The 17,631-nt window shown below is 51.1% G+C and overlaps 1 protein-coding gene across 1 annotated transcript in view; it reads left to right on the top strand.

Annotated features, from left to right (window-relative positions):
- Positions 1-10,830, top strand: part of CORO2B (coronin 2B) — a 41,330-nt gene extending 30,500 nt beyond the window's left edge. Inside the window, 7 exon segments of the mRNA XM_070402808.1 lie at positions 558-674; positions 800-904; positions 1,489-1,585; positions 3,296-3,408; positions 3,763-3,853; positions 4,040-4,179; positions 8,443-10,830. Of these exon segments, the coding sequence (XP_070258909.1) occupies positions 558-674; positions 800-904; positions 1,489-1,585; positions 3,296-3,408; positions 3,763-3,853; positions 4,040-4,179; positions 8,443-8,574 (795 nt within the window). The 3' untranslated portion in view covers positions 8,575-10,830.
- The last annotated feature ends 6,801 nt before the right edge of the window (positions 10,831-17,631 follow it).

The raw sequence follows: 17,631 nt of genomic DNA, 5'->3' as shown, positions 1-17,631 counted from the left end.
GCAGAGAGGCCTCGTTTCCCAGTCTCGGGGCTCCCCTGCTCCTCAGGACCTGTATTTCTTCCCTCAGCTGCTATAAATTACCACACGAGTGGCTAACACAACAGATATGGAGTCTCTCCCAGTTCTGGAGGCCAGAGTTCTGGCATCACGGTGTCAACGGGGCCACACTCCCACCGGAGACTCCAGGGAGAATCCTTTCTTGCCTCCTCCAGCTTTTGTGGCTGCTGGGCTTCCTTGGCTTGTGGTCACATCCCTGTAAGCTCTGCCTCCGAGGTCACATCACCTTCTCTGTGTCTGTGGAATCTCCCTCCACCTGTTATAGGGCTCTCATGATAGCATTTAGGACCCACATGGGTAATCCAGGGGATCGTTTATTTCAAGGACCTTAGCTTAAAATTACATCTGCAAAGTCCCTTTTTCCAAATAAGGAAACATTCACAGGTTCCAGGGATGAAGACATGGGTGTATCTCCTGGGGGCCATGATTCCGTCTTCTACAGGACCCTGTTGTCCGGGCCCTGACTTACCGGCTCTCTCTACCCCACCTCCCCCCACCAGGAGGCCAGCTGCAAAAACCACAGAGTGAACCGGGTGGTGTTCCTGGGGAACATGAAGCGGCTTCTCACAACCGGGGTCTCCAGGTGGAACACACGACAGATTGCCCTCTGGGACCAGGTCAGCTGCACGGAGGCCGGGGTGGTGGCATAAAAGGGTTGTAGCTCTGGGGGCTTTGCTGGCGTTTGGGAAGGAGAGATGCCCTCCTTCCTGGACACAGGCTGATGCTGGCCGCCTCCCCGCAGGAGGACCTCTCCATGCCTCTGATCGAGGAGGAAATTGATGGGCTCTCCGGCCTCCTGTTCCCCTTCTATGATGCTGACACGCACATGCTGTACCTGGCAGGAAAGGTAGTAGAAGGTGGAGAGGGACTGGGCAGCCTGTGGGAGACCCCTCCCTCCATGTGGCCCCCACTCCCTCCCGACTTCCCTAAGAAGAACCAACCTCACCTCTCTGGCCTTCCCCTGTGCCAACCGGGGTCTTTCTTACTCTTTTTCCATTGAAACCTACCCTCAAGTCTGACACTTATTCTTACTGAAGTGTCAATGACAGGATTCCTTCAGAGGTGGATGGGAGAGGGTTTTACACTGGGATAAGGGTCAGAGCCTGAGGTGTAGAGGACTGTGACTAATGATGGAATTTGAGGCACCTTCCAGGAGATCTCTGACCAATATGGCCTTGACTGTCAGGAAAGCTGTCTATGCACACAGACCCACCAGCAGCAGCACCACACCCCCAGCAGGTCCCCTGTGGCAGGCCCACCAGGGGCCCCGAGGCCAGGTCTCCCTGGACTTTGACCACCTTTGAGGCACAGTGGAGGCTCTCTTCAGCAGACCCCTGGACCAGGGCTTACTCAACCCTCCCCATACACACACACACACACACACACACACACACACACACCCTCCTCACCTCCTTCTCTCCTTGCCCGCAGGGAGATGGAAACATCCGGTACTATGAGATCAGCACTGAGAAGCCCTACTTGAGTTACCTCATGGAGTTCCGCTCCCCGGCCCCGCAAAAAGGCCTAGGTAAGGGGTCAGGAAGCTGCCCTGGCTGTTAGGCTGTAGAACAAGACTGGATATTTGGCTCATGAATTACACGCCCCCCCCCCCCCCAACTCCCCAATAAAATATCAGACTTAGAAGGTCACAGCTCATGGGCAAGTTAGATAGAACCCACAGGTGCTGCTCCTGTGAAGGTCACCACCCACTTGACCGGCTCATCCTCCCTTGGTGTTTGGCATCCTCCTCGATCTCTGTTCATCAGCAGCTCATGGAGAGGGGAAGGGATGCAGTGACTTCATTCCCATTTGCAGATGGGAAGCCCAACACGGTTATGTTTGGAGGGTTTTCTTTTCCTTGGGTGGGTGAGTAGGGGATGGCATAGTGTGATGTGATCTGAAAGGCTGGCTGAAGATTGCTCGGCTTCTGTAGGGAGAGTGGATTCGGGAGCATGGATTTTGAAAGGCAGGAGGGAAGCAGAGAGACCAGTTAGGAGGCCACTGTGGATTTCTAGGCAAGAAATGATGGTAACTAGGGGGACAGCATGACAATGGGGAGAAGGGGGTGAATCCAGGAGATGTGTAGAAAGTGGCGTCAGCAGAACTCAAGGAGAAGAGGAGACAGAGGGAGGAACCAAAGGTAAACATTTCTTATCTTCCTCACCTGTGGCCTCTACTGAGCATTTACCATCAGCCGGCACTTTGGGAGGTTCAGAGTGGCCAAGTAACTCACCCCAGGCAGAACGCAAGCTCAGTCTGCTGGCTCCAAATCCCACTTGGGTGCCATTACACCACTGCCCTCCAGCTCCTGGAGTGACCTTGTCTGGAAGAGCAGCCTTTCCATTCCAGTTGAGGAGAGGTAGAGCCTTGACGCATGGTCACATCATGGAGAAAGAAACTAAAGTTATCTGTGCTCTTCACCATGCCCAGCATTAATAAGCGTCTTCACGCTCAATCCCCTGACTACTTTCCTTCTCTAACCAACCAATGAACCTGAAGTTCATTGAGGTCATGATTTGTCCAAGGACTCCCAGCCATAAAGAGGGTCAGAGCCAGGATTCGAACCCGGGTTTTCCCTACCCCCAAGGTTGTGTTCCTAACACCATACTGCACACTGCTCCTTCGGTAGATGATCAGTAGGTGCAGCTGTTAGGGACAGTGTGGCTAACGACACACACAGACAATGCATGCACTCACATATGCACACATCTGCTCTCAGTCCTAGAAGACTATGACAGGACAGCAGACAAGCTGCATTTAAATCTGAGGGGTGTATGGAAAAAGGTTTTTCCCTCCTTCTTCTCTGAGGATCAGGGACACAGACACTTCAGGAAGCCAGTTCATTTCAGAAGGTGATGGGTTCTGTGGCTTATATTGTAACAACACTCTGTGACCTTGGACAAGCCCCTTCCCTTCTGACCCTCAAGAGTCTCATCTATAAAAAGAATGGATTAGATCCCAATGTTTCTGCAGCCCCTTCCAGTCCTAAAAGACCCCAATTATAAAGCATGCACTTCTGCGAAGCAGGTCTGGCCCACGAGGCTTATGTGAGAAGTCACCACCCAGGACAGAACTGACTCATGAAGCCCTCAGCCCACCCGCTGCCCTCTGCAGGGGCCATTGCTCCAAATCTAGTGCCAACCACTGGGGTCTCTCCCCTTGGCTAGGGACATCAGGGAGAGGGACACCAAGGGGGGAACCCCGTGGGCCCCAGGAAGCCACGTGTAACTGTCCACAGGGGTCATGCCCAAGCACGGGCTGGATGTGTCGGCTTGCGAGGTGTTCCGCTTCTACAAGCTGGTGACTCTCAAGGGCCTGATCGAACCCATCTCCATGATCGTGCCCCGGAGGGTGAGTGGGGCTGGGCGGGACTCCCAAGGGCCCTCTGCCTCAAATCCTAGCTTGCTCTCCGCTGACTGTGAGCCCGGAGGAGCCCAGAAGAAGTAGCCCTTTTACTGTGGACTTGGGTCTTCAGGCCCAATTTGGGGTGGGGAATGGAGGCCATTCCAAGGTGGGGGCGGTGTTGTTTGCTAATGAACTCAGGGTGGGAATTCCGAGTGGGAGACACTGTGAATACAAAGGCTTGGAGGCAGGAAAGCAGGTAACATGATTGAAGGTCAGCGAGGAAAAAAGTCTGACTGCAGAGCAGGGGTTTTCTCAGCTGCCCACCCCCATCTATTCCCTCTTCCGCTCCCCCCATTATAGTCAGATTCCTACCAGGAAGACATTTACCCCATGACGCCAGGCACGGAACCAGCTCTGACCCCTGATGAATGGCTGGGAGGCATCAACCGAGGTAAGTACCGCAAGGGGTGGGCTTCATGAAAGAGGTAAGAGTGTGAGGGCTTTGCCTTCAGTCTTGCTCACCCCATTTCCCCGCACTTCCTCCTGTTGGAACTTCCCTCACACTTGGCCAGCCGTCAAGCAGAGGCTGACTCAGTCCATCCATCGTCAGTGAGAATATGTCCCTTGCCTTTCTTAGATCCCGTGCTGATGTCTTTGAAAGAAGGTTATAAGAAGTCCTCAAAAATGGTATTTAAGGCTCCTATCAAAGAAAAGAAGAGCGTTGTGGTCAATGGGATAGATTTATTAGAAAACGTCCCGCCCAGGACAGAGAACGAGGTAAGGAGTATAAGTTATTACCTCCACAGGCCCTGGAAGAGTGAGGCCTTTACATTTCAATTAGGGGGTCAGGCCTTTAAGCCAGCTCCGTCCTGAAGCCTTTTTCTTTCTGAGACAAACACCATCAGTAGCCTGCTGTTGGCTTCCATTGCCTCTGACCCCTGTAAATAGAGGCTGGGATATCACAGGGATATTGATACCCCTCCCCCAACCCTCACATTCACTAACCCACACAGTCACCTGTGGACTCACAGTCTCCTCGTGAATCCACTGCAGAATGTTGCTGTCATTTGGTGGTACAGGAGACACAAATTCCTGACTCACAGAGGAAAGCCAGCCCCGTGCATTACAGCACTGCCTTCCTTCCTGGCGCTGGAGCACTGATGAGATCTGACAATTTCCTCTTCTGTGGAAGACACTGGATGTCTATGGAAATGCTCTTTGTACCATTTGCCCTGGGAGTATTCAGGAGCAGTCGTCACTGGGCCCTGTCCATGCCCCCAAGGGCTTCTCTTTCTAACCACACCCTCAGTCTGTGGTGCCAATACAGTTTAGCTCAGCCAGGACTCACAGAACGCCCACCGTGTGCCAGCACTTGGCTTGCTGCAGCTGAGGTGGAGATGGCTGCGTAGACCCACCTGCATTGGCATCTGGCTCTCCCATTTCCTGGCTGTGCCCGAACAAGTTTCCTGATCTTTCTAAGTCCCTTTCCTCATGGCAAAATGGGGATATGAGATGCTGTGAGCGTGAAAGAGATCAGCTCTCCCTGGCTCACATCAAGTGCTCAACTAGGCTGACGATTAGCTATCTATTGCCATGTAACAAATTACCCCAAAACTCAGTGACTTAAACCCACACACATTTGTTATCTCATAGTTTCTGTGGGTGCCTGTGGCTCAAGGTCTCTCAAGAGCAGGGGTCCTCAAACTACGGCCCGCGGGCCACATGCAAATACAAATATTGTATTTGTTCCCGTTTTGTTTTTTTACTTCAAAATAAGATATGTGCAGTGTGCATAGGAATTTGTTCATAGTTTTTTTTTTAAACTATTGTCCGGCCCTCCAACGGTCTGAGGGACAGTGAACTGGCCCCCTGTTTAAAAAGTTTGAGGACCCCTGCTCAAGAGGGTGTGAAGTATCAGCCAGAACTGCAGTCGCACCTGGTGGCTCATCTACTTCCAAGTTCATTCACCTGGTTGCTGGCAGGACTCACGTCCTCCCAGGTTGTTGGATTGAGAATCTCAGTTTCTCATGGCTGTCGGCCAGAGGTGCCCCCCTCAGGGCCTTGCCACATGGACCTCTCCATAGGGCAGCTCACAACATGGCACTGGCTTCCCTCGGAGTGAGTGAGGAAGAGGGGTGTCTAAGATGGGTGCCACAGCCCTTTGGTGGTCTAACCTTGGAAGTGACATCCTATTACTTCTGCCATATTCTACTCATTTGAAAATCATTAGGTCCATTCGATCCTTGAGGGAAGAGGATAACAATGGGGGGCCACCTTAGAGGCTTCTTGTCACACCAACTTATGATTGCCACCATCTATAATAATAAAAGCATAATATGCTAATTAGATCAGACATCCTTCTGGACGACCTTCCAGACGAAACTGGGGCTGTGAGGGAACCCCAGGTCCCGAGTGCTAGAGGGAAGCTGGTACCGGCAGACAGGGGAAGGAAGGCCTATTCTTGCACGAATTTCGTGCATTTGGCCTCTAGTTATTCATAAAAATAATACCATTCCTGACCTCTGGGACCTCATAGTTTTAAAGTGGAAATTGACAGGCAAACTGGTAATTGTTATATATGTTTATGTGCCATTATGGAGGGATGTTGAGATTTCTAGGGCTGGATGGAATCATGTGATAAATGGGATTTGCTTCTAAATAATCCCTGAAAGTGGGGGGGGGGGGGGGGGGGGGGGCGGGCGGCGTGCAGGAGAAGTGGGCAGAAGCAGATACCAAGAATAGGTGGATAACAAGGAGGAAAAGCAGTAACACATGCCATTTGTTGAAGCTGACTGATGAGAGCTTGGAGATTCATGGTGCTATTCTTTTTACTTTTGTATATGTTTGGCATTTTCTATTAAAAGTTTGTGTGTGTGTACCTTGAGAAGGTAAAGGTACCTGATTTGCTTTGCTAGCCCATCTGGGCCATATCAGGAGCCTGAGCTCAGTTCTAGTACTGGTGTGGAGAAGGCAGGGTTGACTAGTATTTAAATCAAATACCATTTAGCTATAGACTTGTCTATATGAATCAGAACTGAGGACCTGGAGAAGGATAAAGAATCTCTGGCCCTAGCTGGTTTGGCTCAGTGGATAGAGAGTCGGCCTGCGGAATGAAGGGTCCCAGGTTCAAGTCCAGTCAAGGGCACATGCCGGGTTTCGGGCTTGATCCCCAGAAGGGTGCATGCAGAAGGCAGCTGGTCAAAGATTCTCTCTCATCATTGATGTTTCTATCTCTCTCTCTCCATCTCCCTTCCTCTCTGAAATCAATAAAAATACATAAAAATAAAATAAAAGCTCCTGAGCAAAATATGTTACTTAAAAAGGGGGGGGGGGGGGGGTCTCAGAGCAGATAAAACAGATGCCACAGTCTCCCTGCACTAAAGCCTGTGCACTATCCTCATTGGGAAGAAATTCGCTCAGAGCCTGCTAACTCCGGTTTCACCCACAGTTTTAATCTTCGCAGCAGCTTGGAAGCAGCCAGTTAGAAAATGGGACCTTAAACAGTAGACACGTTGATCTAAGTGTAAAGCGATGACTGGTGGCTGACACGAGGGAGGAGGCTTACAGTTGCACAACTCTGTAACTTCACCAAAAATCACTGAATTGTACATTTAAAATAGGTGACATTTATGGAATGTCAATTATACCTCAATAAAGTCTTTTTAAACAAAAGTTGAAAAAAGTGTGCAAAGAAATTTTGAGAATTTGGAAGGCACAGGCGTGTGTATGAGCAAATAACATATCTTCCCTCAGACAAAACCAGGACTGGTTTGTTGGTATTTTTAAAAAAATCCATTAAAGGAGGAAATCATAAAAATGACATATACATTCTTCAAACCACTTGTTTTCATTTACAACATATACATTCATCCAACATTTTTTGATGCAGGGCCAAGACTGTTTCTTTGAGAACATCCCTGGATGAACTCTGCTATGTTTTTCTCAAATAATCACATCTTAACTCCAATTTCCAGTTTCTTATACATAGAACAAGAACTTAAAGTCCATCTGAAAACAAAACCCTCGTTTTTTTCAAAGTTTTCCCCAGTTTTTTAAAAAGACAACTTTATTGGGTTTTCATTCACCTGTGGTAAAATTCATCCTTTATAGTATACAGCTCCATAAGTTTTGACAAATGTGTAAGAAGTTTCTATATGCATGTAACCACGCTCACACAACCCAGATGGAGAAAGTCCCTGTCTTTTGTGGTTACATCACTCACAGCTCACTCATTCAGCAGCAGCATTTTCAGCATCGCCTTTACCAAGATTTTTTAAACCATTCACCTTAGTTTATATAGGACAGTACCTGTCTTTTGTACTCACATTTCAGCAGTTTATAGCATATCGAATTGAAGTATGCAATTGCAAGAGCAAATGCGACCCTCCCCAGGAAGTTTGAGGAGGAACCCAACTGCTTGTTGGTACGATTCAACTCAAGCGTGTGGGGTCCTCCAGTAGCCACCGCCTTCCAGGCCGCAGGGTCCGGTGGGCATCTGTCAGTCTGTTTTACAGAAGAAATGGAGAGGCAGGTTAATGCAAGCGGTCGCCTAAGTGAGGGTCTGTCTTTGCCTGTGCCCACGCCAGCAACTGGATCACTGCCCTGGGCAAACTTTGGTGTACCTGTGATGGTTCCATGTCAGCAGGGGAAAAAGCTGGATTCCATCTGTATCCTGCGCCTCCTGAAGCAAGCATTTTAGAAAGGTTTCCATTCAGAATGGCAACTAAAAGTGTTAGGTTTGGGATATTTGGAAATGGCCCGGGGCAGGTCTATGTTCTTCCCTACCTCACAGGGGAAAGTGGGAGCAGTGAGCTGCGTCGTCGGGGAGGGAGAGTTGTGGTGACATCAGTCACCTGGGACACTACAGGGGGGAGCAGTGGAAGGTGGGGGGCGGGGGGAGCGGGGCTGAGGCTGTATGGGCAGCCCAGGAGCGGGGACGGGAGGGGGATGTGGAGGTTACCCATTCAGGAAATCACCTTCTCACCTCCTTTCTCCGCCCCGCCCCGGCCCTCGTGGCCTCTCTTCTCTTGGCCCACCCAGCTCCTCCGCATGTTCTTCCGGCAGCAGGATGAGATTCGGCGTTTGAAAGAGGAGCTGGCGCAGAAGGACATCCGCATTCGGCAGCTCCAGCTGGAACTGAAGAACTTGCGCAACAGCCCCAAGAACTGCTAGCTGTCCGCGGGGCTGCTTTCTACGCCGATCTCTCCATTGTTTCTACTCGTCCCTTAACTCCCCCTTATCCTGTGACCCCAGAGACAGCACCTGAAGGGGAGCTGGGGAGAGCCTGAGGGCCCCGCCTGCCGCCGCAAGACTGGAAGCTGATCTTTGACCTCTTGACCTCATGCTAATAGGAGTCCCCAGGCTCTCCTAGAGGACCCCGCTGGCAGCCCCTTTTCCTGCCACCTCCAGAATCTCGGCTTCCCCCTGCTGGGCAAAGACCACGGATTCCCTGGGGGGTGCCCTCCGTGGACCAGGGAGCAGAGGAGGAAAGCAGACCCCAGTAGACTTAGAACTGGAACTTTTCCCTTGCAAAGGAGGCTGCTGTCAGGACATCTCAGCACCACTGCGGAGCTCCCCGCATCCCTGATGGACCACACTGTAAGGGCTGGATGGCAGGTGTCACCTGTTCTCCCCTCCCCTCCCGCCTCTGCAGCCCTGGAAGCCAGATTCACCTGACAAGGGTTGCAAGCAGCCTCGCTCCTTTCTGTCTCTTGCCCCCTCTCTCTTGTCTTCAGGGAATTAAGAGGATTGCTCGCCAAGGCCATAATGACCCCTTGCCTTCCCAAGATTCTCTTCAACGCTCTTGCAATACCCTTTTCCCATTTGATTTGGGAGGCAGGCAGGGTAGGGAATGATGTCATTTCACAAGTGACAGAACTGAGGGTTGTGCACTGGAGAGAAATGACACTCAGTCACCTAACAGGTCAACAGTGGACCCGGGACCTAGGGTGTTCAGAACGTGCCAGGGCCCTTCCCACTGCATCAAGATGCCAATCCCTGGGGGCTTCACCGGTGCCCAAGTATCTGTGGAGAATGAAACTGGAAGCCACTTCTACCGTCTGCCCAACACCAGTAGTGCCAATGTGTCACACTGCCTAGTTGAGGCCCCTCACACTCAGTGCCCCTCCATCTCCCTGGCCCCCGTGCCCTGCCCCCCGCCCCAGGGGACTCCCTCTCAGATGAGGCCTCTTCCTCCTGGAAGTGAGGCTGAGGAGGGTGGAGTCAGGCCCTGGGGAAGGCAGAGCAGGGGTGTCTGCTTCAAGGGGTGGATGATGCTCTGTGTGTCTCTCGCCGCTGTTATCTCAGCCACTCTCAGCCTTACGCTTGTAGAATGACCACAGTCCCTCCCGTCGGTATTGCACTTTAAAGTTTACACAGTTCTTGGACACATCAGATCTCATTTGAATCTCGCATCCGCTCCAGGGGTGGGGAGCACTCCTTCCATTCTGCAGATGAAGAGACTGAGAAGTGGCCTGAGGTCACAGGACTCTTGAGACACCACCTTTCATCTGGTCTACACATTCTCTTTTTGTTTCTTTTCTCCATTTCCCACTACCCACAGTGTCCATAAACACTGTTCTTCTCAGAAAAGTCACAGTTTGGGGTGAGATCTGGCCCGGGAATCAAGAAATGGATGTCCATCCTTCTCTCTCGCTGGCTAGGATCTACTAGACACATTGTGCTCCACACCTGCTTTGCCCATGGCCACTGCGGAACATCCACCCACAGTGGTCAGGGTTCCCTCCAGGAACCCTGGGCAGGGAAAGCCCTCGACCCCTGGGGTTTTTCTCCATGACCTTTCCACCCTCTGGGCCGGCTGAAGCAGGGTCTCCTCTCCCCCAGCCCCCTGCAGCTAGACAGTGTTAGCTCTCATCTCCTCCTCCCCACACTTCTTGAGCTTTTTTTCTCCCCCATTGACCTTTGCGGTCTTTCTGTGATTATTTATGCTGCCTCCCAAGGATAGAATTGAAATAAAATGTTTTCAACTTATCAACCCGGGCATGGCCATGTCACTGCACCCCGGGTGCTTCCCGCTCTTGGTTACCACGGTATCTTGATGGCCAACTCCCCAGCCCAGCGCCTTTGCCCTTCTGGGACAGCAGACCACATCTGTATCTGCGGATGTAATTTCACACTCTCATTCACCTCCGAAGGCTTCTGACTCTCAGCACTATTGACATTTGGAGCCAGATAATGCTTTACTGTGAGGGCTGTCCTGTGCACTGTAAGATGTTCAGCAGCATCGCTGGCCTCCACCAATCAGATGCCACAGCAACCCCTGTCCGATTGTGATAAACGAAAATGTCTTCAGATATCTCCCAGTATCCCCTAGGGCAGTGATGGCGAACCTACGACACGCGAACTCATTTTTCTGGTTGATTTTTCTTTGTTAAATGGCATTTAAATATATAAAATAAATATCAAAAATTTAAGTCTTTGTTTTACTATGGTTGCAAATATCACAAAATTTCTATATGTGACACGGCACCAGAGTTAAGTTAGGGTTTTTCAAAATGCTGACACTCTGACCTCAAAAGGTTCGCCATCACTGCCCTAGGGTGTCAAAATAGCCCCCACTGTTCTACAATTAGTCAGCAGGCATCTGCTCTGTACCAGCCCTATGTTGAGATCTGGGGGACACCAACATTTCACACTGGAATGATATTTCGGTTCACAAAGCACTATCCCATGTACTTGACTGTTGATCTTCATTCACAGCAGCTCTAGGTATAGTCTAATATTGTCCCCATTTTCAAGAAAGCAGTCAGGTTCAGAATGGTGGCATGCTCAAGGTCACTCAGCTGGTGTAGTGGGGAAGACATACAGGGATGTGGCTCTAATGAGCCGGAGCCCGAGAAGGCACGTGCTCCCAGCCTCCAGCCAGTCTTAGTGCTGGGCCAAGTCTGTCCTGGGGGGAGGGCTGAGCAGCCACTGGGACACCCTCATCTCTCGCCAAGCCAGGGTTGTCATGGAGCAGAGTTGTCAGGCTGCAAAATGGACAGGCACATAGCAGCGTGGACACCACAGAAAACTCAGAAGAGCCAGAGGAAAGCAACGAAAGCCTTAGAAGAGAGGGCTGGAGAGGAAATGAATAAAGAGCTGCCGAGGAGCAGTGGGCAAGACACCGGAAACTGGGAGGGGTTGCCCGAGGCCCAGCTCTGCCTCTAACCGGGTGTGTGACATTGAGTCATTCACTTCTCTCTGGCCTCACTTTCGCCATCTCTAAAATGAGGTGATAAGACAGCGTTAGGGTCCCTTCCTGGTCTAACACTTAAGTGTCTGTTATACCAGCAGTTAGGAGAATGGGACAAATCCCCAAGACCACCCACGGGCTAGCACGAGTGGTGTAAAGGAGAAGTGTAACAGGAGAAGGGGAGCGGCAGGATGGCTTCCTCCAGGGTGTGGTGCAGAAAAGCACTTTTGCTAAACATGCATTTGAGCAAGGACACTCCCGGAGTTTCCGCCTGATCAGTTCACGAAGTCCTGAGCTCGCAAAGTCACTGAGAGTCTGGCCTTCATAAGCTCCTTCCGGGAGGCTGAGGAAGACAGAGCTGGTTCCTTGACTGAGGCTTCTCTGCCTCTGACACACACACACACACACACACACACATACACACACACACATGCACACACACACCAACCACCGCCTGGACTCAGGGAGCAGGGAAACAGACCAGGTGACCTGTCTCATGTGTGTCTCAGTCCCACCCAATCCCCAGTTCTGAGCTTAACTGGGCAGCTCTTTAATCATTACTCATTATGGCAAATTGTCCAAGATCAGGGTCAAATGTGATTCTCCCCCAAGTAGCTCGTTTTCCCAACTGCACTTGTTAAGTAGGGACAATTCCACCTTGGCTGTCCGTGTGTCCCGTGGTTCTCCATGTACTAAAGTATATCATGCCTGGTCTGTTACGCTGATCCTGCTGCCAGTTATGGCCTCGCTCACCACACGGCTTTGGTTATTGTGACAGTGGAGGATAGCAGGTCCCTCTGGCTCTTTGAACCTGTCCTTACTGCTATGTTCCCCACCAGGTGCTTGCTCCCCTCTTATCTCCAGTGAGGACATAGGCTAAACTCCTCTTCTATGGGAGGTCCTTCCTGGTTATGCCTTGAACCCCTTGGCCTGCCCCCCCCCCCCCCCCCGCCCCACCACCACCACCAACACCTACTTGGATTTTCAACTCAGTCTAACACACTAGAGTAGCTGGATCTACTCAGTCCTGGGTGCTGGGAGCTCAGAGACAGGAAAGAATCAGGCCTGCCCTTGAGGGGCCCTGGTCAGTGGTCATTCCATGGGCATCGTGTCATCTAGCAGCCCCTGGAGTGAGCTTTACCCTCTGGCTCAGTGTGGAGTAGGCAGTGGTGGGATCTGCTGACTCCCAGGTTCTCATCCAGCCAGCCTCCTGAGATCCCAGGATGGACCTGGGCATTTTCAGACTCTCTCCTGGTACTGGGCAAACACCCCAGACTGCCAGTGGACTGTGCCAAACGTGGCAGCTTCCTCCCTGTGGGCAATGACTTCATACTGAAACACCCCCCCCCCCCCCCCCCACACACACACACAGCACCACCAGCCCTCAGCCTCGCTTCACGAAGCAGAGCTGACACTTCCCTGGACCACAGGAAGCATTCCCACCTCCCTCCCCTTCCTCCCTCCTTGGCCCGCCTGGGGATTGCAGGCCGGTGGTGCAGGGAGGGAGAGGGGAGAGCGTCTGTCTGGGGTGTTGGCAGAAGCTCCTCGTATTCTGTGCATGAGCGTTTCTACTTGGGAACAACCTGAAGGCTGACTTTCCTTGGAATTTTAATTCGGTAACAAACACAAATGGGTCAGCCTTCCTTAGAGACACAAAGTGAACATCTACAGGATCGGGTATGAGGAGTTGTAGGAAGCCCTGTCGCAACCTCTCCCTTAGACCTGGCTGTCACACTGCCTGGAACACCTCCCCCCCGCCCCCCTCTTTAGCCCATAGTCCCTTTGGGTTGAGTATTGCCCTAGCCCCAGCCCTCTTCCTACTCAGATCCCTGGGACTGGGGTGCTAATGTGAACGGGGTGACCAGATTGAGTGATGGAAGCAGGGACAATGAAAAGGAGGGGCCCACGTGGGAGGAGGAAGATGAGGACAGAGATCCCAGATTTCAAGGTCACAGTGCTTAAGGCAGCGGTTCTCAACCCGTGGGTCGCGACCCCTTTGGGGGTCGAACGACCCTTTCACAGGGGTCGCCTAAGACCATCGTAAAACACATATATAATTACATATTGTTTTTGTGATGAATCACTATGCTTTATTTATGTTCAATTTGTAACAATGAAATTGGGGGTCACCACAACATGAGGAACTGTATTAAACGGTCGCGGCATTAGGAAGGTTGAGAACCACTGGCTTAAGGCAAGATTCAAGGACCAGGAGGAGATTGCTAGGAGCTTGACTCTAGCCAGCAGGTGGCAGATTGTGGCCTTCCTATCAAGCCCATTTTTCCTAACTGGGTCTCTTCTGCCACCTGCCACCCCACCCCACCCCAGAATTAATGACCCAACCAGAGGCACCGGGGACTCATGACCAAGCAGGCACACAGAATAGCCAGGATGTGAAAGGTCCCAAGTCTAGGAGAAAGGACACTCACTCTAAAGGGGGCAGCTGACTCTGCCCTGACCTGTCTCCAAGGAGCGGCCAGAGGAGGGCGCTCACCTCACCTGCCCTGAGTAGTTGGAAAGGGGCTGGATGTAGGCTCTGGTCCCAGCCCAGCCCCTGACCTGTGATGTGACCTTGAGCAACTTTCCCACCGAGGGACAATGACAGGGAGGAGCCTGAAGAGTCTGCAATTAGATTAGGCTTGGGGCCGAGGAGGTGGCTGAAGGAAAAGCCAGGAACTTGAAGGGAGGGGAGGAAGTGGGGGAGGGGGAGGAGCAGGGGTTCAGGCCAGTGCTGTCCGCAGCAGCTCCAGTCCGCTCAGGGCTCAGTGTCCGGGAAGTTCCTGATGAGAGAAACAGGAGCGGCATCCCAGGCGCGGATACAGCCCCGGGGTCACAGCCAGGCCTCCGAAGCCCTGAGTCCTAGATGGGGAGCCAAGGAAGGACTGGAACCAGGAATGGCAGCTGCGAGGGGGAGAGGGTTGAGGACAGCCCTGAAACAAGGAGCCGGGTAGGAGCTGGTGAGGCAGCGGCCCAAGGGCAGATGGGGGTCGGGAGGTGGGGCAGTGGTCAGGGCAGACTTCAGAATGGGCATCTTGGGTCCCGGACGTGGGTGCATGAGGAGGGGGAAGAGGAAGAGCTCCCAGACATGGAACCAGAGCTGGGGTGGGAGATGAGGCACCCGCTGCCAACAGATGGGCCCTCCGCAGAGGTGGGCAAGGTTCTTTGTAGCTCTCTCAAACCAGCACCACCCCCAACAGGGGACCTGAGACAATGCTGGCCGCACCTGCTTAGTAAGTGTCCCCTGGACTTGCTGACAGAGGCAGGGCTTCTTAGAACACTTGTGTTCTTGCATCACGGAAACACCTGGCTGCCCCGTGGGGCTGCTTGGCACTGTCACGTGAAAGTCCCCACGCACCCGAGGGTCGCCCACCCTAACTCGTCCCCCACCAGCCTCTCACACATTTGTTCGTCCTTTGGCTAAACCATCTGCAATGATAATGGCAATGGGTTAGTCTCCCTCTCCCCACCGCCCCTCGCCTGCTGGAAGATTTGAGACAGTCTCCATTCAAAAGGATTTTATCAAGTGCCTTTTCTACACCAAGTATTATCCTAGGTGCTGGGACTAAGGAAATGACCAAGATGTGGTTCTTGCTCTCAATGATCTTCTACTCTACTTTACAATTGAAATTCCATGCAGTGCAGAGAAAATGTTTGGGAGAACTGGGAAGACCCCAGTAGTTATCTCAGGGTGATGGGATAACAGATAAATTCTATACTTTTTTAATAGCTGCATTTTTCCATAATAACCTTTTTCAATAAGAGAGGAGGGTACTTTCTAGTTTTAAAGCTATTCCATCCCTGGCCGGTTGCTCAGTGGTTAGAGCATGGGCCTGAGAACTGAAGGGTCCAGGGTTCAATCCCCGGCCCCGGGCACATGTGGGAGGCAACCGATCCATGTGTCTCTCACATCAATGTTTCTCTCTCTCTCCGCCCTCCTCCCTTCCTCCCACTCTAAAAAAAAGAATCAGTGGAAAGACTATCCTCAGATGAGGATTTAAAATAAAAGATATTCCAAAGACATGTGAAAGCTTAGGATTTGCCACCAACTGTTTCCCTTGGGATGGAACCTCAGGCTTGCTCTGTTCGGTTCACCAAGGCATGGGTCATGGGCCTTTTCCTCCCCTATCATCACTGCCCCTCTGGACCGCATGCCCCCACACTCACGTGGGTAGTTGGATGGGGTGAACAGATTCTGGACAGGTGTCACTTCTATTGGATACTTGACAGGGAGGGTCCTGGCAGGAGACTCCCAGCTCCCCACCACTGAGATGCACAGCGCACATGGATCTCTGCACAAGCAAAAGTGGCAAGAGATTTACACTGGGGCCTGGGCTGAGCTTGCCCTTGGTCCACTGGAGGCTGACTTAGCCTTCCCTGATCCTTCCAGGTCTGGTCCCACTCACTGACCTCCTCCCACTCCAAGTGGCCCACATCCTGATCCTGCCTGTGGAGGAGCAGGGTACACGGGCTCTTCACCGATCCCTGTCCCCGTCTACTGCTTGTGGCATAAACCCTGTGACCTGCTTCCTGTGCCACGGAGCCCTTTCTCCTCTTCAAATCAAAACTCTTGGATTTCAAACTATTGTCTCAGCCATGACCTTAAAAAGAAAATTTCTGCTATCAGAATCATGATGTTCCCCTGGGCAATAAATACTTCTGGCTGAGCCCTAGCAGGTTTGGCTCAGTAGATAGAGCGTTGGCCTGCAGACTGAAGGGTTCTGAGTTCAATTCTGGTCAAGGGCACATGACCAGGTTACAAACTAGATTCCCAGTTGGGGGCCTGCATGAGGCAGCCGATCAATGGTTCTCATCATTGATGTTTCTATCTCTCCCTCTCCCTTCCTCTCTGAAATCAATAAAAAATATATTTTAAAAAATACTTCTGGCTGGGGTGGACATAATGTGCATCAGGAACTACAGATAGACTGTTATTTCCAAAATCCACCCTCTCCACTCCCCTCAACATGCGCACATGAATGCATGCTTGTGCACATGTGTAGTATGTAACTGGATCAGTAAAATGGCCAGAAAGACTAAGATCATATAAAATGGGAGAAATTTAATTAATGATATGGAACTGAAAAACTGTGTCCTTTTGCTAATTTTTAATTAACATCTGTTGGACAATGACATTACATTAGTACATTAGGTGCCAGTGACATAGAACAGATTGAGATACGCAAGACACTGACCTTGGCTTACTGAGGGATGCAGATGCTTGAATAAGTAATTACAATTCAGTACAGTAGGGACTGTATCAGAGCCATATACAGAGCCAAGCACAGAAGACAGAGGAAGACCTCATGGTGACAGGCAATCTGAGTTCTATTCTGTATTTATTGAGATGTAAGTGATATATGACATTGTGCACAAGAATTTGATTTGATACATTTATATATTGCAATATGATGACCACCATAGTATTAGCTAAGACTTTCTTTTTCTGCTGTTGTTATCCTCACCCGAGGATATTTTTCCATTGATATTTAGGGAGAGTAGAAGGGAGAGGGAAAGACATAGAGAAACATCTATGTGAGAGAAACACATCGATTGTTTGCCTCCTGCACAAGCCACGACCAGGTCCCGGGCTGGGGAGGAGCCTGCAACCAAGGTACATGTCCTTGACTGGAATTGAACCTGGGACCCTTTGGTCCGCAGGCCAACACTCTATCCACTGACCCAAACCAACTAGAGCAACACTTTCATTCTGTCTCATAATTCGCATTTCTTTTTTGTGCTGAGGGCATTTAAGATCTGGTCTCTCAGCATTTTTGAAGCATGTAATACACTGTTGACTATAATCACATTGCTGGGCATTAGATCTCCAGAATGTACTTACCACAAGTTGTATCCTTTGACCAACATGCCCCCCACCTCCACCCCACCCCCGCCCCTTCACTAGTAACCACTATTAAGATTCCACATAGAAGTGCTATCATGCAATATTTGTCTCTCTCTGTCTGGCTTATCTCATTAAACGTAAAGCCTTCAACGTCCATTTTGTCATAAATGGCAGGATTTCCTTCTTTCTAGTC

Source organism: Myotis yumanensis, unplaced genomic scaffold (assembly GCF_028538775.1).
Source record: "Myotis yumanensis isolate MYYU_CA2020_CCGP unplaced genomic scaffold, mMyoYum1.0.hap1 SCAF_1, whole genome shotgun sequence".
Classification (NCBI taxonomy): Eukaryota; Metazoa; Chordata; class Mammalia; order Chiroptera; family Vespertilionidae; genus Myotis; species Myotis yumanensis.
Note: the sequence above shows the minus strand (reverse complement) of the source record. Positions and strands in the feature narration are given on the sequence as shown.